Source organism: Saccostrea cucullata, unplaced genomic scaffold (genome assembly GCF_032062105.1).
Source record: "Saccostrea cucullata isolate Sc308-1 unplaced genomic scaffold, CSIRO_AGI_Scuc_v1 ctg1505, whole genome shotgun sequence".
Taxonomy (NCBI): domain Eukaryota; kingdom Metazoa; phylum Mollusca; class Bivalvia; order Ostreida; family Ostreidae; genus Saccostrea; species Saccostrea cuccullata.
This window is the reverse complement of record NW_026921444.1, coordinates 157,205-183,120: the sequence shown is the minus strand read 5'-3', so window position 1 is coordinate 183,120 and position 25,916 is coordinate 157,205. Positions and strand designations below refer to the sequence as shown.

At 32.7% G+C, this 25,916-nt stretch overlaps 1 protein-coding gene across 1 annotated transcript; it reads right to left on the bottom strand.

The window, feature by feature from the left end:
- Positions 1-4,047: 4,047 nt before the first annotated feature.
- On the bottom strand, positions 4,048-21,811 carry LOC134259973 (von Willebrand factor A domain-containing protein 5A-like; the record flags this gene model as incomplete). The annotated part of the gene is made up of 15 exons (XM_062742564.1): positions 21,716-21,811; positions 19,942-20,017; positions 16,134-16,336; positions 15,659-15,884; positions 14,756-14,952; positions 12,519-12,630; positions 12,289-12,393; positions 10,524-10,650; positions 10,169-10,310; positions 9,106-9,182; positions 8,170-8,284; positions 5,545-5,712; positions 5,189-5,366; positions 4,271-4,471; positions 4,048-4,161 (listed from the first exon to the last, which is right to left on the bottom strand). Coding segments are annotated over exons 2-15 (2,017 nt in total), but the record flags the coding sequence as incomplete, so codon positions are not given.
- Between the last annotated feature and the right edge of the window lie 4,105 nt (positions 21,812-25,916).

Genomic DNA, 25,916 nt, shown 5'->3' with positions numbered 1-25,916 from the left:
ATGTATCTTGCCGTAAACTACCTCTAGCATGCTGTCAAAGCCATAAAAAGTACTTGTAGTTTTCATAAACCGTAAAAGAACAATTTCTAAAACTTGAAAACGGAAGATGATAATAAAATATCGATTTATTGAGTCTATTTATTTCACTCATATGAAGACGCCATCATTTGCCGGCGGAAAGCTGAAAATGTTGTCCTGTGCTCGGCACTTAGGGCCATTGAGCAAGGAGGGATCTTTTTCTTGGCAGCACCTACAGCGACACGGGACCTCGGTTTATACGGTCTCATCCGAAGGGCCGAATCAAATATCAAAGTATTGGTACGATAGAGAAGGAATTTTTTTTTTTGAAAAGATAAACAAGGAAATCGGAATTATCGTGTCCAAAAATATCTCGGTGGGGATGGTAGATGTACATCTACCATTTTTCAGGTGCCTGCGCACAAGACGGAAGGTTACCGAGGCTGTTATATACCCATCCGAGAAATCTGCGATAAGAGAGATGTACAATGAATGTACGTAGAGTAGAAAATGGTAGAGAAAAAAACTATCTGTATGTTTTTATCGTGTATATAAATGTTATATTCTTTTAAACAAACTAAATAAATGTTAAGCTTATGGTGAGCAAGGGAAGCAGACTGAATATGAAAAAAGGGGGGAGGGTTATAGACAAGCCAAAAAGATTCTTGATTGAAAATGTGACACCCCCCCCAAAAAAAAAGGAAAGGGGGTAGTCTTTTTCTTATAAATAAAAAATACTAGTATAATGATATGCAGGTAAATGACCTTACTGTGACAAAGCGGGAAAGGGGTTGCTACAAACCTTTCATGAAAATTTCCTTTTTAAATTGAAATTTTAAAAATATGTATATGTAAAAGTCAGGAAGCACCCCCTCACCTATAGTTCGTGCCTGTAGGGCAATTTTCCTCTGATAATATACATGTACTTGTACAGAGTTGGGGATTTCATTTCTTGTCAGGATATATAAATGTTAAGTTTAATGTCCGTCTCAGATAATATTTTCTCAAGAATGCTTTTATTTACTTCCATGCAGTGAGTTGCACTTTTTTCTATTATAATATTATTAAAAAAAATAATACTTCAGTGTTCATGCACACAAGTGATTGTTCCTCCATATTTTACTGTCCACTTCATTTGTTTTTCTGCAGTATTTTTATCTTTGACCGGCGTCTTGTCATAGTTACCAAAAGAGCATATAAACTAAATAAGTATGAAGAAATTCATATTAAAATATTTTTTTTAATAAAAGGGCCTTATGACAAAGATTTTACGCAATGCATGTCTGTAGGAAGTAATTTCCATTTGGGGGCAAAACAAAGAAATGTTATTTCGGGAGGATCGAGAGGGGCGAACAAATAAAAATTCCTTTTTACGCATTAAGATTCCATACATACGTATAGTTATCACGGGTGCTTGGGGACGGGAAAAATTCATACCCTCTGATACTGAAACAGAACGTTCTGTCTTATTATCAGAGTGTATGAATATTTATACATGTACAAGGCTAATTTAAGCTTAAACTTTGGATTGTTCATTTGTAATCATAGAAAAATATTTAATACTTAAAATGTCAAAGAATCATTGGGGTACGAAACACCCAGGGTGGGCGGTTAGGGGACCCCCCCAAAAAAAAGCACCAGTGTGATAGCAAGATCCGATGATGCAGTAAATTCTATTGATCTGTTCATTGTTTACCAAATTATAATTTACTTTTAAAAATCCGGTGTACATCATGTACATGTATCACCTGTTCAAACAGCCATGAAATGTAAAGAAAAGAGTTTTATAATTTTTCACGAGTGAAAGTCTTGGTCCCATCTATGTATGATGAATAAGGAACAATACTTAAAATCATTTTTTGCAAATATCTCTGCGGTATTATTAAGTGATTGAGTAAAAACGATCAGATATGACTAGTGAACATTCGCTAGGTTCTGCGATGATACTTGGTCAGAACTTTGTATGATTTTCATTTCCACTTTCACCGTTACCGACTTTTCCTTGATTGACTCAAACATACAAAGCCTAGCTATTCTTAATTGAAAGATCTACACGTAACCCTTGTATATCAACATTTATGTTCCCTAAAATTTACCATTCTTTTAGATAATCAAGAGTAGTTATATACTATACTTATATAACTAGATTCCGTCGAGTGTCTCGAATAACGTCACAAAAACGGGAAGTAACTCTATTAGTGAACGTTATTTTTAGTGATATTTAAACAGGTAAATACAGAAAACAACTAGGTTTAAAATTAAAAGAATATTGTAATTCCCTCTTTTTAACTTTTTTTATAACATAAACCAGTTACAAGCAAATCTATTTCCTTTGAATTTGACCTTTAATTTATAGTATCTTTAATGATACAGCAAGTCTTAAAGGATGAGGTGACTTGCGGCCCCCAGTGAATTGACAAAAAATAAAATGTATAAATTTTACTCAAATTTTTATATGTAACTAATCACTGATATGTGTAGCTTCATAGAATACTATTTTTAACAAAAATAGAAAATTGGTTTGAAAGATATTGATCCTTTATTGGGGTAGGGGTATCATGTTTACATCCAATTCCCATTGCATTTTAACCCCGCCCCACTCTTTGAAGTCCTTAAAATATGCGAGCGCAGGTAGATACAATTTTCTCCTTTGGCTGGTCACTGTATTTTATTGATATCTACTTATATGCAAAAGGAGAAAATTGTACCTATCTGCGCTCACATGCTATTTTTTAAAAAAAATTGTAAAATCTAGCCGGTCTTTCCCATTATGAACAGATCGACGGAACTAGATTTTCTGACGTAAGAATGAATTCATATGCTAATCGAAGCACTGGCGATACTTTCTAACTGACTGAATTTCAGCTGAATGAAATTCGTTACGAGTGAGTACCACAAAAATACAATGGAAACATGCTTGGAATTTTACTGCTTTTAGAAATTTTTTATGCATTTGAGCCACAGATTATAGACACGGATCTACATATGTACAATTTCGAGCCGAGATGGCAGTAAAATTTATATACATTTACAAACAATTGATAAATTATACATTAGTTTAAAGGTTTTGTAGCGTGTTTGGTGAGCAATTCGCTAGGTCTACACGTATTCCCGATTATCAGTGAATACAAGTTTCATGTGCATTTCTTGTCCTAAAAAACGTAAATGCTGAAAATCCATGCGTATTATTAAGTATAAACAGTCTTGGCTGACCATTATAAAAGTTTGAAATGTAGAAAAAGATAACAGGTAAATTGACCTAACCCACGTGTCTTTGATAAAATGTAAACGTAGTAAACCAGCATGTTTTGTTGTTCTGTCATCGGATTGGACAATGACTATGTGCGAAATAATAGCAATAGCCATATAAGGTCTTCTCGGACACGCATATCCCTTTATTGTACTAAGACCCGCCCATTCTCTTGCCATAAAAGAACATATTCTCACAAACCCGGCAAAAAGTAGCTGTGATAGGGTCTAAAAAATCGAAGATAATGCAGTATTCTTTATATTTCAAATATGTTTGAACTATTGAAACTATTCAAAAGGCGTCGTATTTATTCACTCATGTTTGAAAACAACCAACATTGCTGTAGATTAAACATAATTCCTCGTAGAAAAAGGGGCCCCAGATAACAGTTAAGTCACCTCATCCTTTTATTTTGTTTCAGCTAAATTTATTGGAGGTATGGCCTCAGATACTTAAAAGTGAAAATTTGTAAATTACTCAACTTTAGCGTTGCCCCATTACCCCATTTTTGCTGCTCTAAATCTTTGATAAATTTTTTATTATAAATTTGAAGATATAAGATAATATCTATTTTTTTTTTACTCAAATTATTTGAATTGATCGTTAAATATGTGTACTAAATTTGGATATGATATGACGTTAAATAAAAAAAAACTTTTTGAATGACCCTCGTATATATTTTAATGTGTCAAAATTTAAATTAAAAGAATCAGGGAAAACAACTGTGAAAGTAAGACTTGTTGGCGTTATGCGTATGTATCGTATGTATCAAAGATTACCTTGCTGTTCAAGATCTCGATTCCCAATGTCCAAAGAACATGCCATTGACCTATAGAACATTTTGTTATGTACTCGTGACTGGAACTTCATTGGCTTATCTTCTCGTACAATATCTTTGAACATAAACATATCCAAAACGATAGACGACTAATTAATTTAAATTTTTAGAATGAATTTTCACTTTTCTGTTCTACAAGCAGGCAAAAAAATATTTTAACTCACTTGAACAAAAATTTGGTACGGCATAATGTGAGCGTGCAGCACATAGATTGAAGTTAGACCTCCTCGTGTACGACTTTGTCGAAGTCATCTGCATCGGTATATATTTTTCTACAATCTCTTTGCTCTCTCTATCTACACCAACAAAGGCTGTGTGTTTGCAAGTTACATTGACTTCTGTACTTAATGCCACCATCACACTCTCTGAAATCGAGAGAAAATGTTCCGAAATTGAAAGAATATTAAGAAACATAATTTAGTTCATTACCTACTTGGAAAATTCAAACCTAGAATTATTCTATTCTAACTGTAAGTGATAGTATCATTGTTTGTAGTACGTGTCTAAATATATTTACATGTAAAAATATTTCTCACATCATTATTTATATTATAAAATATTGTAATGTTTCTGAGATAACATATTCTCAAATGTAACTTTTTGAATTTCTTTACACATATTAAATTTTTAAAATTCGTTGAAAAAGATTGACATTTGTTTCGCATAAAGATAAATATTTTTAAGAACTTCTCTATACGGAATAAGTAAGTTTGTAACAAAACAATCTAAATAAATTTTGGACATCCAACAAAATTTAAAAGCTAGTAGACAACATGTCACAATTTTGATAATTATTATAAATTTCATGCATAAAAATGCATTACCTGACATCAATAATTATCAAGTTTGGTCTTCACAAGAAAATAAAGGATAAAATATTGTCTTTTGAAAATCATCAATTCAAGTCACTTTTTTGATTAAAAATATGTTAACACAAGGATCCAAACTACTAGGCTGTCTTGTCGAAGAATCTTTGTCAGGTAAATATTTTTCAAAATTAAAAAAACAGAAACACTTAATTGTTATTAACAAATCTTGGAAATTGTCGAGAAAAAATGAAGATTTCAATAAAATATCATTACCATTAGCATAATTCGTTTCCATCTCTGATAATCTGGATTTGGCCGCAAGTCTATGGAGTGGATATGATTCATCTGTGTCGCTAGACTTGCTGATGTTCAAGTCAAAATCCACGTTAAACTCCACACCCTTGTCACCAGCCTTTCCAGTCAATTTCATCGAATGTGTTTTAGAAGCATGCTGTTCATAAATTTCAATGTTTTTATAACGATGAGATAAATCTCAATAAATGCTTTTAATTAAAAAGTCTGCATAAATAAATATGAACACAGTTGCTGAGGAACTGAAGTCAGACATGTTGATGGTTTTTATTTCTATTTGAAATTACTATGTAAAAATGAAATACGTGTACATTTACCTTCGAAATATCACCTGATATAATACCATAAAGAATCAGTTTCTCTCCTTGAAAAATTGGTGGAACTTCTTCTGGGGCATTGATAACAGAACAACCATCAGGTAGATCCCATGTTAAAGATACATCTGATATTCCGCATTGTACACTGTTCTTCAACACAGACATTACCTAAATGCCGTAAACCGAATGTTGTCAATTTAAATCATTATTTTAAAAAATTATTTTTCTTGCAAAAAGTATATACTGACACTGAAAAGAAACGCAACACTCTTTGGGGGGAAATAATTATGTAAAGTAAAGAATTTTGTATCTTAAAATTATGAACATCTTCAATTTGATAAACATCGGTAAATTTACGTTTGAACGATTTCAATACCAATACCGGAAGTCAGTCTGAGTCTACTTAACAGAAATCAAAAATTGCATGGTTAACAAAAGATTTTTGCAATATTATGGAGTTTAAAGGGTTTTTACTGTTTACCATAAGTAATGTAGCAATATTTCAAAAGATAAACTCTTCTTGCGTTTCTCCTAACGATGCTTAGGCTACTTGAAAATGGCTTATGTACGTATTTCCATTGCTCTTGCTGGTAAATTTTAATGTAAAGGTGATGGAGAGTTGCTGATGCAAAATTTCACTACATTTTACCTCAATAGGGTCTTGCGTATCGTATATGCATTAAGGACAGTCCTTGTACTGGAAGTCCAAGGGTGGCTTCACTGCTCTAAATTAGAGAAAATTTGACCTAATCATCTGAAAAACGGGCATTTAAAATTACCAAAGAACAATTCCTTCGCTCAGATCTCGATATTAATGAACCTACTGTATCGTAGAAATTAAGCTGCAAATGTTGTTTAGAACAGTCTTGCACGTTTTACTTGAATGGCTGGGATGAGAGTGTTTCAACAGTCATATTTTTCTTAGTAAAGTAAACAAATAAACATTTAACATTTTTATCAAATCTCTGATGTTCTGAAAAGTGAGTAAAGCCTTACTGTATTCGCTTTTGAAAATCAAAAGATAAAACAAGAGGCCCATGGGCCACATCGATCACCTGAGCTGCATTGGTGATGCTGTTCTTTATCCAAATTCCCCATTGTAATACCTATTGTGACCGCCCCCCCCAACCACATGATAGGGGTCAAAATTTTAACAATTTAGAATCTACACTACGCCAGGATGCTTCCAAGTAAGTTTCAGCTTTTTTGACCCAGTGGTTCTTGAGAAGAAGATTTTTAGATTTTGTTCCTAAATATTTCTATGCAAAATTTGGATTCCCTAATGTGGCCCCGCCCAACCCCCGGGGGTCTGGATTTTAACAATTTTCCAGAATGCTTAAACATAAGTTTCATCTTTTCTGGCCCAGTGGTTCTTTTTTTAAAGTTTTTACCTAAATCTTTCTATGTAAAACTTGGATTCCCTATTGTGGCCCCTACCAACCCCGGAGGTCATGATTTTAAGAATTTAGAATCTACACTACCCAAGGAGGCTTTCACATAAGTTTCAGCTTTTATGACCCAGTGGTTCTTTTAACAATTAACAATTAACACTACCCCTTTCAGGATGCTTCCACATAAGATTTTAGCTTGTCTGGCCCACTAATTTTTAAGTAGTAGATTTTTGAAGATTGTTCCTATATATTTTTATGTAAAACTTGAATCCCTATTGTGGCCCTACCCAAAACCCGGGGGTCATGATTTTAACAATTTCAAATTTACACTACCCAAGGATGCTTTCACATAAGTTTCAGCTTTTATGACCCAGTGGTTCATGAGAAGAAGATTTTTAAAGTTTGTTCCTAGATATTTCTATGATTAAACTTGGATTCCCTATTGGCGCCCAACCCAACCCCCGGGGGTCAGGATTTTAACAATTTAGAATCTACGTATACACTACCCCTTTCAGGATGCTTCCACCTAAGTTTCAGCTTTACGGGCCCAGCAGTTTTAAGCAGTAGTTTCTTAAATGTTGTTCCTATATATTTCTATGTAAAACTTGGATTCTCTATTGTGGTCTTAACTAACCACCGGGGTTCAGGATTTTAAAAATTAGAATCTACACTACTCCAGGATGCTTTAGATTTCATGACCCACTGGTTCTTGAGAAGAAGATTTTTAAAGTTTGTTCCTATATATTTCTATGTAAAATAGGTTCCCTATTGTGGCCCCGCCCAACCCCCGGGGGTCATGATTTTAATAATTTAAAATCTGCAATACTTCAGGATATTTCCACATAAGTTTCTTCTTTTCTGGCCCAGTGGTTCTTGAGAGAAGATTTTTTTATAAACCCACCCTATTTTTGTAATTTCTTAATTATCTCCCCTTTGCTTTGTACCAAGTTTGGTTTAAATTGGCCTAGTGGTTCTTGAGAAAAACTCATAAAAGTGAAAAGTTAACAGACGGACGGACGGACGGATAGACGGACGATAGTCAGAATGTAATCAGAAAAGCTCAGGTGAGCTAAAAATCAATCATTTGTAGATTACTGCTTGTTGTGTTTCTTTTGCGTGTCAGTATAAAATTAAAATGTATTTTTAAAACTCTAAAGAAAATTTTTCTTTCATGGTCATCTTCCCTTAATATTTTTCAGATAATATATAATTAATATTCTTCTATTAACCCTACCTTTGACTGTAGTCTGTCATTGTCTTTCACAAAAGTGGCCTTTCCATTGCTTACTTTGGCGACATCCCTTATTAGTTCTGTTGAACAGCCATCTCCAATGCCAAAAGTAAACACTCTGCACATAAAGTAATTCTTTTAACATGATTTTTATTTTACATAAAGAAAAGTTACATACAAGGTTTTCGCTCTCAGCGAAAAGAAACAAGAGGCCCATCGGCCACATCGCTCAACTGAGAACTTTGGCCATGCCATTCATTACCATATTTTCCTCTTGTAATACCTTTTATGACTTCACCTTACCCGAAGGGGTCTTGATTTGAATAATTTTGAACCTACACCTACACCCAAGGATAATTCCACACAAGTTTCAGCTTTTCTAATCCAGTGATCATTGAGAAGAAAACTTTAATTTCTTCCCTATATGTTTCAGTGTTAAAACTTGAATTCACTCGGGGTCATGATTGGAACAATTTTGAATCTGCACTACGCCAGGGTGCTTCCACGTGAGGTTCAGCTTTCCTGATCCATTGGTTCTTGAGAAGAAGATTTTTAATGGCTCCGTCCTTCATCAAGAAATCAAAACAATTTAAACTCCCCCTCATGCATGGATGCTTTTTACCACGTTTGGTTATAAATGACCCAGTAGTTCTTGAGAAGATGTAGAAAATGTGAAAAAGTACGGACAGATGGACGACGGACGAGTGATCAGAAAAGCTCACTTGAGCTTTCAGCTTAAAACGTCAATGATAAATCCAAAACAAGAGCAATAAATATTTTCATTGATTAATATTTAAGTTTTTAATAAAAAACATTGCCATATATTAAACGTCGGTGATGACATTAAGAATGGGGAAAAAATGTTATAGCAATTTAAACATTAGATTTTATTAAAGATAATCAATCGATAGGGAGAAAAATAGAAAATATAAATGAAACCTAGTATATTTCTGCTTTTTCACTAATTTGACTATTTCTGGGATGTTCGAAACTTGTCCATCCGTCAGTAGAAAAACCTGAAAATCCCAAATGTGGCACTTTAAACTTTTTATTATGCAATTTGATGAGCAAGCTTAAATCACTGAAAACAAATCAAATCATTGTTAAAATAGTCATATGAAAAATATATAATAATTTGACATGTCATTTTAATGTATCAATTATTCGAGTTTGATATTGTTTGAGTTACACGGTCGCAATTTGTTGAATTATATGATGCTCGTGCATCAAATAGAAATTGGTCTAGGCCTAACAAAAAAAAATATCTGACTTTTCACTTGCATCAGTCATCTTATTAGTTCATAAAAAAGCTTCCCTTGTTTTACTGCTTATTTGCTTATATCAAGAATAACATTCATTAAATTTAACTATTTTGAATAAATCTGTTTTTCTTTTTGAGAAAACTAATTATGACAAAAAAGAGTCCTGTTTGCCATAACTTTGACCCGGGTTTCTTCAAAAATTATTCCCACTTGTTCTGCGTATTGCGGTACCGCCGTTACCCACAGGGTAATGATTTGAACAATTTACACTACCAAAGGATACTTCCACATAAATTTCAGCTTTTCTTGTCTAATGGTTCTTAAGAATAAGATTTTTTAGAGAATAATTAAATATTTTTCTATGGAACTATTGATTTCCTATTGTGTCCCTGCCCTATCCCAAGAGGTCATGATTTGAAAAATTTTTAATTTACACTACCTTAGGATTCTTTTCAGCCGTTTCTGACCCAGTTGTTCTTGAGTAGAATTTTTTAATGATCTCACTTTTTTGTCGTCTCCTGATTATCTCTATCTCCTTGAAAAAGGGGGGCGTTGCCCTTTCTATGACAATTAAACTTCCAGGGTTACTCTGAACCAAGTTTAGTTAAAATTGAATCAGCGGGTCTCAAGAAATATGAAAATGTAAAATTTAACAGTCGGACAGATGGACGACGGACAGCAGGTGCATGATCAGAAAAGTTCACCTGAGCTTTAAGTTCCGATGAATTAAAATGTGTCACCTGTCTAGCATAGGAACACGAATATTTTTTACTGAAGACATATTCTAGTGGCTTGAAGATCTCTGTTCCTCCCATATCAGCTTCCATCGTCTTTTGTAGATTCAGAGCTTCTTCTAGGTTTTGCTCATTATACTCTATGCTCCTTCAATATAAGCGAATTTGTTCATTTCCAGTTTCATACTTTGGGGAGATTAATTTCGGGAAAAAGTTTAAGTAGATCAATAAGTTTCAAATTGATATACCACGTTACGTACTGAAATAATGTTTTTTCTTCAAAGTACAATTATAGTTTTGTAATGAGAATTGTATTTGAGCTCAAATCTATTGTATCGTCATCAGAATGATTTAAACTTACTTTGGGAACAAAGTAGAAAAACTTGATCCAAAACTGACAACATTGAAAATACATTGTACAGGAAGACTCTTCAAAAGCAACAGTAAAGTCTCTTTGGCTTTCGTAATTCGAGATCTTTTCATTGACCCTGTTCAAAATTCCATTTATTATATGTATTACATGTAAGTTGAAACTCTTTCATTTCACAAAGTCTGACACGTTTGTTTCATATTCAGATAATTTACTTGAAAAGGACGTTAATCGTAATCTTTACTTTTACGGTTATTCCACCATCACAATTTTATAGGTTCAAAGTACAAAAACTGCATTTATTTTCATTTAATATACTTTAAACTTTCCAATTATTGCAAAAAATGTATAGGTCACCATATTATTTAAGATGCGAAACATAAATAAACAGAAGTGTATGTCAAAAACAAAAATTGCACATGTTTTGTAAACAGTATTATGAAAAATATGTGAAAACTGGTTTAAATGTATAATTCTGATGCTGAGTGTTCCTAAATACGTTCTACTTAAAAGATACTTTTGCATTGTGAATATCATGGAAACTTTTTTACAATAAAGCAAATGCCTGAATGAAGAGAACTAAGAAGGAGTTATTGCCCTAGTAAACATTTTTTAAAGATTTAATAATTGATTAGATATACAAAATATGCATTTTTTTAATTCTTTAACTAAACAATATCTATTAGTACACCTAATGTAAAGCATTCTTCCAAGAGATATTGTTCTGTTAGGTATGAATTAAAACTAATTACAGTTTTTGCAAGAACCTATGACATCATAGGAGGGTGGAATTACTTTAAATTGTCAACTTCCCGTACCTTTATGCAGCAATATACCTTCATCACCCGCATACGGGGTTTTTATATATAAGTAGATTCGATACGCAAGAGCAAGCTCAATATATGAAAAAAAAATAATCGAGGTAAGTAATTGACAAACAAGTTGTTAAAACAAGAAAATAAGCACTCTTGTTTATAGTCACTATTTCGTAATTTTTATGGTCGATTTAGTGGACCTGTCAGCAAATACAATTTACAAATGCTGACTGACGTTTTAATACTTATTACAAGACCATTATTTACACACTGAATTATCTATGGATTTTTTTCCGTTACTTCCCTTTTATGACAAGGAGCATACAGTGTGTCGCAGAGGTGCTGGACCGAAAAAGATACTGTTCGAAAGCTGTATGCTAACACTAATATAACTTTTAAAGGATTACTTGTTATGGGTATTATTCACAATACATATGTTTCAACGATGATTCCTAATACATATGTGAAATTGATGGTTCACATTATATGTGTGTAAACGATGATGAACAATACACATGTGTAAAGAATGATACATAATAAACGTGTGACTATTCACGGTAGCTCAGAGTGCTCGCCCTGTGATCGGGAAGTAGCGATTTCGAATCTCGGCCGCGACTGACCTTAGTCGATAAGAAATGGGTAGCAAGTGTTCCTTCGCCATGCGCTCGGCACTTGAATTGATAGTTGCTAGTCCCGAGACCAGGCAGGCGTTGGCACGATAAAGATCTCTCACTGCTTATTGGCCCTAGGTACAGAGTAAAGGTCAAAATTTTTAAAAAGCCCCACCCGGTAAATGGTGAGGTCTCTACATATTAAGTGAAAAATTTTCCAGTGGGATGTAAAGCAACAAACAAACAATCAGTCAATCAATCCACATGTGTTATAGATGATTCACAATATATTTTTTTTTATTTTAAAACAAACATGAAGTTAAGTCTTACCAGAACGGTCGATTATAAAAACAAATTCACACGGCACGTTTGTGTCCAAGTCTTTGAATTCTGGGGAAAAATTAATCATAAGCACATCCGTCGATAAAAATGGTTCTGTAAGAAACAAGGAAAAATTTAGGAAAAAATAATTTATTAATCGCATAAAACTTGGTCTTTGAATTAAGAAAAGTGATTGGCCAAAAAAACTGGACAGGTGTGAAAAAATTATATTTTCTTACTTTCGCTGCCTTCCTTTCCTTTCTCTAGCACTGCTCCTGGCTTTTCAAATCCTTTGTAGTGTAAAACTATTGTGAAATCAGATCCATGTTTGAGCTGTTTGGATGACGTCATCTGTAGGTCAAAATGATTAAAATCATGAAAAGTCTTAAATATATCTCAAAATCTTTTTAAAAACCATATACCTTGTTGGTAAAAAAAAACTATAGGATATCTTAGATTACACAGCTCATCTCAACTCGATGAATGGTGTCTTTTAGTATGGTAAATTCCCAAACTTTCTGCAACATTTATGCAATCTCATCTTATAGAGCTTGCAGTTAATTGAAAATGGACTTATTCAAAACTTTAGACAAGTCACACATCCAGAATATGGAATTTAAATCCAGACTCGAAGCAAGCTAGAGAGTGTTCATCCCTTGATTCATTATACCTGGAATATAAACTGAAAGGAAAAAGAAACGCACAAGAACATGATATGGGAAAATTTTCTGACTATGTGACCGAAAATTATGAAAATTGGTCGGATGTTTATTTTGGTTACTTTGCACTAAAATCACTACTCAGAACTACACAACCAGAAGATGTATGGCATCACGTAGGAGAAATGATAAAAAGTAAAAAAAAAAAAAAAAACACGTGCATGATAATGATGATTATTTTGTAATAAAATTTTGGAGTACCATACTATGCATTAGAATTATAGACATCGTTTTTGCATATTTGCATTCAATATAAATTTCTTGCAATCGCGGTATGGCTGACGGAATCTACTGTGGATTTAGTAATTGATTTCAATATTGCATAAGTGAATAAAAATGCAAATCAATCAAATTCGCACAAAAAAAAGCGTTTTGGTATCACATTGTTGATTAAAGATGAATTTGTTGTAAAATGTATGATAAAAAACTGCTTAAAAACATATTTGAAATATATTGTTTTGATTTAACTCAAAATTTTTATATGCGTTTCTTAATCCTTTCAGTATACATACGTTTGGTCAACATAGGTCCCATATTTACTTTAGAATGAACCTGCTGCAAAAACTTTGGCAACCCATCCTATAAATTTCTTGCAAGCCTGGTTATTAGCATTTGATTTCTACAAAATTTTGGTAACTTGTTGATTAAAGATGAATTAAAATGTATGTATGCTTATAAACAATTTGAAATATTGTTTTGTTTAACTCAAAAGTAAAATAGATGGTCAATCCCTATTTACGTAAGAAAAACTTCTGCTGGAAAACCTTTTTCTTAAAATATCTTACGGCCAATATCATTTGGAAAATATGGGCCACATCTAGTATGCGAATCAAGTCCAGTAGTATGCTTCCTTAGTTAATCATCAATGTAAGTTTTGCGAAAAGAGGCCATATATATAGTCACAGTGCTTAAAAATGAACCTTGAACTTTAACCTAGTAACTCATCCGGAAGATGGAGATCACATCCGGCATCTGAAGCAAGTCTGGAAGTGGGCATCCTAAGATGTATCATTAAAGCAAGTTTCAACAACATAGGGATTATAGTCACTTTAAAATGAAACTACTCTAAAACTTTGATCGGATCACTCATCTGGAAAATGTACGTGAAATTCAGCATCCGAAGTAAGACTGGAAGTGATTATACTTAGATGTTTCATCCTTGCTTGTAATATTGCTCAATATAGGGCTTAAAATTGCTTGGAAATGAGACTTGCTAAAATATATTAACCTACCATTAAAATTTTAACCTGCTCAAAGAAATGGTCATTTATAAGCTAAAATTGCAGCACGTGAAAACTTAACCGGTACAGGTAGAAATAACATACTATGGGCATCTTCCATGAACCTCAGATTGATATGGAAATCTGCACCAACAAACTTTAAACTGGGACACCGACAACGACGCCAAGGTTTATACATAAGCTCCTCCCAGCTTTGTTAATTAGAGTGCACAAATGATTTAAATCATAAAAACTTTTAATAATAATAATCTCTTCAATGCTATTTTTTAATGATCATATACTTTAGGGAAACATTAATTTTGAATCAGAGAAAACAAAACGAAAAGGAGAATAAAAAAAGTCAATTTTTGTATAAGACAATTTCAATTGTCACAGAAAAATATAAATTTACCATTTACAATGAATTTCAATGGCATAACAAAATTATTAAATAAATATAAAAAAGAACCTATAGTATGCATAGGCCTTTTGTAAAAAAAAAAAGAGTGGAAAGAAATTGTTATAGTGAGTCTATACCTTGTTATCGATTGCATCTGCCACCACATCAAACTCCATCTTGTTTTCGGAAACCATAAGGTTTCTACCTCCATCAACTTCAGCTTCCAAATTCATTGTAAAGTCTGAGCAATATATCATTCCAAAATCGCTTTCGGTTGTTTTACATGTTATTAATGTTGTGTCAGTCTCCTCAGAGTTAGATTCGTCTTTTGATGCTTTAAAGGGAAGAGTTTTCAAAGAGGTATGTATCATTACAATTTGTGGAGTGGTATCTTAATTTTACATTGAGTTTTTATTTATGAATTAAAAGTGTTAAGTATTTAAGCATAGTTTGATTTATTCTATCGAATTCTTTTAAGGACAGATGATACAGACAAAAAACTGCATTCCTGGATTGGTATATATTTTATGGCCTTATGTCACTAAAAATGATGCAAAAAAATAGATTTGTAGAATATAAAGGTATTTTAAACTTTCTATGATGTTCATAGTTCTGCATCTCTGACACCATACTTATTAATCTATACAAATATTTTTTACTTCAAGTCCCATTTTTGTCAAACTTTGAATAAAAAAATAAAAATTACGCGGTGAAATCCATTCATTTTACCTATCAAAACATGACTGAATTTGTTACTTTCAATTTTTTCAAAATAAATTTGCTTGTATCATCTGTCCTTGAGAAAATCAGTTTTCGAGAAAACCCAGAAATAAGGAGTAATGTTATAGTCATAAAACTCTACTTAAGCTTAATGGATGTACAGCAGTTTATTTGAATGTGGTAGCTTAATATACATCCATCACTGTTTGTTATTTTCACTTTTCTCCTTTCCCTTTTATAATTTTCAAATCAATTTGCCTTACCCTGTAAGTTAGATACATAGATGTAACTTAGAGAGAAAAATATTCTTTCAGACTTACAACAGTCTGGAACGTATCTTGGATTTAGAACTGTTGGCAACATAAATGTCCCCGCTTTATCAGATGACAAATCCAGCTCCACTACGTAAGCAAATGTGAATTTTGCTGCTTTCTTGGCCGGGAGATTTCCGAGTTTGAGACGAAATATATCTCCAGCGTTGTCATCTTCTCCCATGTACATAGCCGTGTGACCAGAAGAAACGGCATCTTGGTATGTCTCTTTTGCCTTTGACAAAAACAAATTATATTTTTTAAACGATATGAAATAAATTAATTTTATTACACCTCATAATATTCATTCTATACAACGCTTTATCTGTTTTCTTCTAGAGAAACCAAATATGAATGTTTAGGAAAATGTGAATCCCTCGGGGAATATGATTTATCTTGGCTGAATAGATCTTCATATTTCCCATAATAGTATGTGCAATAAATGTATATTATATGAATTTTGAACACAAATATGTATGTTAACCTGTGATTTCTCTTGAACCTCTGCTACAATGGTTCTACCGTCTAACTCAGCTTCAAACTTATAAACAGCTGCGTCAGAGTCGAGTGGGAAGACAAACTCTGTCTCAATGTTCTCGTCCGAGTCGTTAACATACTGAAGGTCAGAGGTCACGTTGGCGATGAATCCATGGATCGCCACCTGGATGTTGATTTTCTTTAGCGGAACTGTAAAAATTTGATTTTTCAATTAGGAAAAAAAAAATAAATAAAAAATGATAGGATATTGCATGATATTGTGGTTGGATATGATTTTTGTTTAAGACTCGACCAAGGATTAAAAAATCATAACGTTTCTGATAAAAATCATTTGCAACTACAGCGTATGCAATCATCAAGGGTTCCTTCTAGTCCATGTTTTTTACATCACTATCAATTTTTACACTGTTTAATGTAGGAATCAATTTCATTTGGCTTAAAAACTCTCATGCAAAACCAAATGTGACACCACAAATATGGGATATCACATAACTACATGTATTCCTGTTTTTGAGGTCAAAAATACTATGAATTAGCCACCTGAGAAGTACAATATACACAGAACCCAGATGGCGAAGTGCATATTGTACAAGTAGAAAATAAACCATCGTATTGATTAAAAACAGCAATTTATGTTTTATTATATGATTCAATAATTGAATGTGTATAAATCGAGGTTCAGTGTCACAGTAGGTGTTGGCATGAAAAAGATCCCTCACTGCTCAATGACCCTAAGTGCCGAGTATAGGACAAAATTTGTAGCTCTCCATCGACAAGTGGTGGCGTCTCCATATGAGTGAAAAATTCTCGAGAGTGACGTTAAACAACATATACAATCAATCAATAATATTGAATGATACAAACTCATTGAGCAGTTCATGTCATTTACTTGTTTACATTTACTAGCGTCCTTACCAGACGCAATGAGAGAAACACGATTAAAAAACTAGTCGTATTAATTTGGATTTTTTTTAGATCTATTTTATTTGCTATAAAACAAAAAAGAATAATGCCAGGTCCTTTTATAAGATCGATTTTGAAAGGGGAGCATTATCAGGGAAAATGAAAGCTTAAACAGGGAAAATGAAAGCTTTAAAAAATTATGACGTCATAATCAATTTCAACTTTCTTTTTCCCGTACATCTAAAACAAAGATTGTTATTTTAAATAAACCTAAAACTGACAATACAACAATAGTCTTTACATATGACAACCAAACCTTATCAGTTGTTGATGAATTTGTTTACATTGGTGTAACTTTTTCAAGTAATGGATCTTTTGTAAGTAATAAAACTAAGCTACTTGAGCACGGTTGGTAAGCTATGTTCAGTTTACTCAAAAAAGTAAGATATTTGGATTTGCCTTTAGATATTCAGCTGAAACATTTTGACAGTATGGTAACACCCATATTACTTTATGGCTGTGAAGTAAGGGGATTGATAATAACAATGTCATATAAGTTTATATTAAAAATTTACAAAATAATTCTAAATCTGAAGAAATCTACCCCTATAATCAGGTTTTTTATGGTGAACTAGGCAGATACCCAGTAGAAATATTTATTAAGTCAAGAGTTATTGGATTTTGGCATAGACTTGTTTGTGGCAAACAAGACAAATATCTTTTTTTTATATAAATTGTTATTTAAACTTAGAGAACATGACTTAATGCAGGCTAAGTGGATTAATTACGTTGAAAAAACACTAAATGATTGTGGAATGGCTGAGTTATGGTCGCAACAGTTTTCTCCAACGAAAATATTGGTGTCAAAATTTTTAAAAACTAGATTAATTGATCAATTTAAGCACATTTGGTATGCGTGTATTTTTTAGATGCCAAAAACCCTTAATTATAGGAAATTTAAATTAGAACATGATTTTGAAAATTATTTGATATATATCTACTAGGGATGTCAACGAATATTCGAATATTCGAATATTCATTCGATGAGCTAATATTCGAATGTAAATTTATGATTCGAATATTCGTTTTTAAGTATACAGGTATTAAAAAGAGAGAAAAATCTTGCAAGTTTTATTAGAAATTGAATAAATTTTTAACAAAATAAATAAAAACACTCCTCTTGGATTACCTTAAAGGTGTGAAGAGTGTATCTATTAGAGTAATTAATTTATTTGTTCACTTAATTAGTAGTATAATAATTTCCAGTACTAACAATCAGCCTGTATTGTTTTAAGGGCATATAGTTTTACAGTAAACACACAGACCCCTTGTTTATGTAAATATAATTAAAAATCATTATCAGGAAATCATACTTAGCAAAAACTAATTGCTTTAAATTGTTCATCGTTGGATAATTGTTCTGTTTGGTATAAATTTGTAGGAGTTATCAGTGTAGACTTTAGTAAGACGATCAATTAATATGGGACATACTAAAGAATCTTTTTAATTTTCTTAAAAGATTTATTACTATGATGTATACTTCCGGTATTCAATACTTTTTAGAAAATATAATTGCAGTGTATACCGAACTCTACTTGAGTTTTTATTCCAAAATAATGGCATAAACTCTATACTACTTGATAGAAGAGTGAAGATATACATTTTATAAAGCAAGATGTATTTTTTATCGAATATTCGAATATATTCGAATACTCCTATCGAATATTCGAATATCAATTATTGACAATTTTGACATCCCTAATATCTACCAAGGGATTTGAGAAAAGCTTTATGTACATTTAGATCTATGAATCACAGACTTCCTATTGAAAAAGGTCGATTTTGGGGAGTTGATAGAGATGAGCGTATTTGTGATCTTTGTTCCTCTAACAATTTAGGAGATAAATTCCACTACCTTTAAGAATGTTCTTTTTTCAAGAGTGAACGAAAAAAAAAAATTATTCCAAATATTTTTTATGCTAACCCTAATGTTATCAAATTTCACAACTTATTAAATTGTAAGGATACTAAAGTTATTTTGGGCTTGCCATGGCATTCAATTTTAATTCATATGAAAAGTTATCCCGATCCTAAATAAAATTTGCTATTATCTTAAAGAAGAGGCCATGAACAAACCATCTTCGCTAGCCAAGGGTTTCCAATCCGATACCTAATCTGCTCTTGTACAGTAGGTATCGGATCGGAAACCCTTGGCTAGCGAAGATGTGAACAAACAAATTACCGTTTTCTGAAAGACTGTAGGCAATCTGGATACATTTCCTTTGTCGAATATGAAAAAAAAACTCCCATATTCATATTTGGTATTCGTAATATTTCATTGAAAATGACAGTTTAAACTATGGTTTTTCAACTTTTTTTCCTACAAATTATGCTCCGCAACACCTTATTTGACCAAGCTAAAGTTGCAAAGCATCATTAAAGGAATTTATTTCTCAAATTTGATAAATCTGTACGCATTTTTCATTTACTAGATCTTGACCTTAATGTCGATGGATGTTTATTTAGATTGATGTAAAGAAAATAAATTCTTATATACACCATTTATGTCACCTGGAGGTAATTATAATGTAGTATTTTTCTACATTGTTGGAGGTGTAAAAATTACTTCAGTATCATATACAAAAATATCCAATGAGTGATGTCCATGGAATAAACAAGTTAACATGGGATACAAAAGAAATAACAGCATAGTAACAGCATAGTACAGAAAATTCCAATTACTTCCTTACTTGGGACTTTTAAACAAGACCCATTTAAAATATAAATGGGAAATAAAGATAATACCTCAAAGGGGATCTCTAAAATATTTTGTCATTAAATATATCCTAGATACACACGATACAGTGTCCTGTTAAACATGTGTAACTTACCACATCGGTTTTCGGTCAGTGACATAAGTCCATACCTGGATCCACGACTCATGATTGCTATAGGTGGTAACTCACCCTTAAAGGTTGTAATGCTGAATTAGCAATGGCAAACTTTTAGTATAATAAAGAACAAAATATAATGCTAAAATTATGCAGTGTTTGATGTGTTTGAATCCTAGATATAAATACATTTAGACAAGGAAGAATTTGAAGTAAAGTCAAACTGTGAACTTATAATAAAACATGCAATCCTATTTCTTTTCTCTATCTGCTGTTTGTGTTACAGTGGCTTCATTACAAAACATTGTACAAAAAGGGAAAGGATGATCAGTTATTTATAGCAACATAAGCATCTTCTGTCTGATGACAGGAAATACCTATGTGCACCATGAACATTCACAGGTCATTATATATTGTGTTTTTGGGACTGTCAACCACCTCTTTAAATTATATCCCAAATCTTAAACGTAAGCAACATAGATACTTGTGCAACAAATTCTTGTTTAATGTTTATTACATTTCAGGTGCTTATTAAACGATACGGAAATTACAGGTATAACGATATGGTAATTATACTTTTGATCAAATATTGCTCTTAAATATATCCATGAAATTTGTCCATAATAACAACCAGAAGTCTCTGTCGAGACTGAAGCTCTACTGGTTTGTACTTATAGCAAAGGAAGAGAAAAGTACTTAAGCAGTTGGAAATTGAAACTTTTCAACAGCAATAAATAGAATAATGATTCCTGATTAAGTCTCTTAATGTTCTTAGTGCAGTCTACTTGCATGCCACATTTATATTATAATCAGACTAAAATTGTATTTGGAGTAGCATTTTGAAAGAATTTCACAGAAATTTCTATTTTTAGTAACCACGGCAACACCGTTCATCGAAATCAAAAACCGATACACAGAATTATGTATCTTAGTGTAGTCTACTTGTGTGCAAGTTATATTGAAATCAGACTAAAACTGTAGAAGGAGTAGCATTTTGAAAGAATTTCACAGAAATTTCTATTTTTAGTAACCACGGCAACACCGTTCATCGAAATCAAAAACCGATACACAGAATTATGTATCTTAGTGTAGTCTACTTGTGTGCCAAGTTATATTGAAATCAGACTAAAACTGTAGAAGGAGTAGCATTTTGAAAGAATTTCACAGAAATTTCTATTTTTAGTAACCACGGCAACACCGTTCATTGAAATCAAAAACCAATACAGAGAATTGTGTATCTTAGTGTTGTCTCCTTGTGTGCCAAGTTATATTGAAATCAGACTAAAACTGTAGGAGGAGTAGCATTTTGAAAGAATTTCACGGAAATTTCTATTTTTAGTAACCACGGCAACACCGTTCATCGAAATCAAAAACCAATATAGAGAATTATGTATCTTAGTGTAGTCTACTTGTGTGCCAAATTATATTGAAATCAGACTAAAACTGTAGGAGGAGTAGCATTTTGAAAGAATTTCACAGAAATTTCTATTTTTAGTAACCACGGCAACACCGTTCATCGAAATCAAAAACCGATACACAGAATTATGTATCTTAGTGTATTCTACTTGTGTGCCAAGTTTTATTGAAATCAGACCAAAACTGTAGGAGGAGTAGCATTTTGAAAAATTGTTTACAGACAGACAGACAGACGGACAGACAAACAGACAGACGGACGGACGACGGACGCATTACTATCGCATAAGCTCTTCTGGTCTCTGACCAGTAGAGCTAAAAATCAAGTACAAATCATTTTAAAAGTTTTAAATCTACTTACCTGAACAATCGAAGAAGAGGAATTTTACAAGGTAATCTTTTAACTTGGATAAACAAGATAAGTCTTCATCACTTCGGTTTAAATAACGTTGATTTGTGCTACGCATAAAAGGAAACCCCATCATGTCTTAAAAACATCCTATAGTACTCTTTCATATATAATGATAGGAACAATCAATAGTAAATAGGAAGAAACCCTTTCATATACGAGGGTCGTTCAATAAGTAATGCAAATTCTACCATGATTATTGCAAAGATCAAAGAAAAGCTGCTGCGGACATTATTCTCCAATTAATCACGAACTTCATCAAAAAATTATCAGATCAGAAACACGTATCAAACCTGAACAATTCAAATGCATGTTTGGCTGTATCATGAAATACTTGTTTACACCACATCGATGCAGCAAGCCCCCCCCCCCAAACTTTATGTTATCTAAGGAAAACGTAGTGTAAAACATCGGCAATAAGAAGTTGGCATTGGAAAACGTTGGCCTCTAACCCCCCAAACCGCCCCACCCCCGCCCCATCCCATCCCCCACCCTAAGAAATAGGATTATCGACTTTAGCAACTTTTCTTGTTTCCTTTTTTTTTTCTTTTTGCTTATCAACTGTTTCAGGTAAGTAAAAAAAAATTTCTCTGGCTGCCCCCCCCCCCCTTCAAAAACGAGGCTAAAACCTGGCTGAGAGCAGTAGAACAGGAATATTATTTTGTTATTGTATACGAAAAACTAATCAATACATATTACAAACAAATCTGTAATTTAAAAAAACTATTTACAATACAACGAGGTTATCCTGCAACATTCACGAAAACGCAGACTTTATTTCTTAAATACAGTATACGATTATCATAATAAATTCGGAGGCATTTAATTTTTTTCACAGTTGAAAAGTTCTTTTAAAGAGCGCCTGAACACAGAAAAAAAACCCTCATTTTTTTCTATTGTCCTTGCAAAGAAATTAAAAACACTTAGCTAAAAACCACTGGCGGATTTAAGGAAGGGCGTGCCCACCCACCCCCTAAAATTATGATATGACTAATATTAATAATGCCAAAACCACTATTACCAAAAAACCAGGAGCTAACGGGATAGGCAACTCCTTCAGCGCCATGTGTATTTACCAAAAACATCACGGACAACCCTACAAGTTTGTCAAACTTCGTTTATTCCTAGTAAATAGGGTGTTTTCTGATTAATATCACTTATTCATTTTATGTATTGGAATTGATTTTGAATAAATTTTTAATGCATAAATTATAATATAATTTAGATATGAAGAAAACAAACACCGAAATCGGATTTTTGATAGATAATTATAGGTTTTGATCTGAAATATGTGATAGCATAAAGATATAATTAATTAGAGTTGACTTATGAATCCCGCCAGTATATACGAGGGGTGATCAAAAAGTTCGCAAACTATCCTCTATATCTACAAAACCACAATTCAGATTAGAATGAAATTCGGTACACACATAGCCATACACAAGGTCTATAAGTAGCATATGCTGAATAAAGTTTCTCTCCTTGTTTGTGACGTCACAATGTGAAAATGACGTCACTATTTAGGTCACTTGTGACTAAAAATGGTTGTCTCAAAAAACTCTTTAAATAAACGACTGTACAATTTACTGTAATATCTTAGAAATCCCTCTACAGTATCAAATAATAATTTGTACACAGTTTATTGAGATAAATGAGTTCCTATAAATTCAATTAATGATTGGATTTATCGTTTTAGTAAAGGAAGGCTGATGGTTAAAAATGATACTTGTCATCTTGCCCAGTGAAAGCAAGTTTGAAAAGATATGTATTTTTAATTAAGCAATTTGCTATCAAAGACCTCCAATTAGCACTTTGAAAAATAGTTGAATATTTGAACAATGATACAAGTATTAAATACCTAAGATATCGTTTACTTTAGATTTTAAACATATTAGATATGATAAAAAGGATGAACCCATTCTCTATCCACCTTGAATAAAGGTCTCTCCTGAGACAGAAGATTTGTGTTTTAATGGTCGCCATGCTTATTTTTGGAAAGGATGTTATTATCCACCCATTCTGTTGCCAGGATATGACCATTTCTGACAAATTAACTGTTCTTGTCATAAAAATTAACTCACATGGAGAGAAATATAAAACTCGGAAAAATCTTTTAACTTTTGTGACAGAACGCTATGGAGGGGGTCACGTGACCGCCAATATCACGTGATTCGCTCATGCGCAGAACGGTGGTTGATGTGCATTAAAATCGGGGAGGATTAATTTAAAATATAATCAACATTAAAACCAAATATTGTTTCTTGTATGGAAGTTATTCAATTAGTTTGCGTACTTTTTGATCACCCCTTGTAGGTCCCTGATTATAGTAGCATGTGTTAAATTATAATACAATACAAGGAGAAACATTCACTAGAATTAATATTCAAACATCCGGACCTATATGTCACTTTTAAGAAAAAAAAAGGAAAAATAGGCACAATTATAATGTCTGGTTTTACTCATAAAATACATGAAAATTCAGGAGCTTTCGGGGGTTTCGCCCCCTGGGCCCCACAAGGGCTTCACCCTGGACCCACTGACCCCTTACCCAGACCCTTACCTCAAAAAAATTATCTACGCCCCCCCCCCCAATCACCAATCCTGTATCCGCCCATGAAAATTGTTCATAAATTATCTCTGCCAAGAAAATGAAAATGAGAGCGTATAAGAAAACATCTTTTTACATGAAGGATATGGAGATATATAAATCGCCAAAGAACTCCTATTTAAGATATTATTTTTATCTGTGAAAAAATGATCTTTAATGAACGCTGTATTCAGAAGGATTCAATAATTCAAAAGAAAAAGGAGAGAGTTAAAATAAAACAGTCACACTGGTCGATTGAAAATTTGTGGGGACACCAGGAAAAGTTGTGTGCAACAGGATATCTGAAAATGTTCGATTTGTATGGAAAGACATTGCTAAGATACTAAACATTTAATCAGCACAGCATTTTGTAGAATTCTGACAAAGGAAAATATTTTTAACATGTCTATCAGATAGTATTTCTTACAAATGCCTTACAGAAAACACACGTTAAATGTGCCAGATTGCTTCATAAACATTGACAACATAATATGCGCTTTTTATAGTCGAAAAACAATATCAATAACAAAAAATATGGAATCAAAGAAATCATTCTATTGTGGTAAAGAGAAGAAATGGCTCCAAATTTATGTTATTAGTTGTCGTGTATTTAAAGAGGTTCATTAAAACATGCACATACATCAAATTGAAGGAATATAGCAATGGTAACTTTTATGTTCAAATTTCACGAAAGGAAAATTAAGCAAATTTCCTGCAAAGGAAGTCTAAATATCGATGACCAGGGTATTTTTCTTGCAATTGACATCGCAGATGCAAATAAGCTTAGAGAAATAAATCAGATTTTGAATATACTGATGAGTAATATACAGAGATTTTCCTTCACCATGTTCGCTAGATCTTTCACCCTAGCCACAACTTTTGAAGAGTACCCAAGGAGAAAGGTGTGACAAGGAATACACTTATGAAATAGAGAAACCCTAGTTATACTGTTCAAAAGTTATGACCAAGATTAAAGTTTAATAATTTTGTGTAAAAATGGTGCAAATTTCAAGTTCAAGAGGTCAATTTTGGTGGTATCTAAAAAAGGTCTTTTTCAAGTAATATACAGGTGGAAAAAATGAAAGCAATACCCCAACCCACTCAAAAGTTTAAAAGGTGTAAGTTTTTGCGGACGAACAGTTACACGGACGAACGGGCAGGGCAAAAAATATATACCCCCTGAGTCCTCGATTACGGTTACATAACCAGAAGTCTTTGTTGAGACTATAGCTTTACTTGTTTGTACGTATAGTAAAGGAAGAGAAAAGTAGCAGTTGGGACTTAAAACTTTACAAAAGCAATAAATATAATAATGATCCTTGATTAAGTCTCCTTTTGTGGCAAGACTGCAAAAAGACTACAGCCGTACACTAGAAGGAGTAGCTTTTTAAAAAAAATTACAGAATTTTCAAGTTTACTTACCAAGCAACACCGTTCATCAAAATCAAAAACACAAAACTGATAATTATGTATCTTAGTGTAGTCTACTTGTGTGTCCCAGGTTATATTGAAATCAGACCAAAACTGTTGGAGGAGTAGCATTTTAAAGATGTTTCACAGAAATTT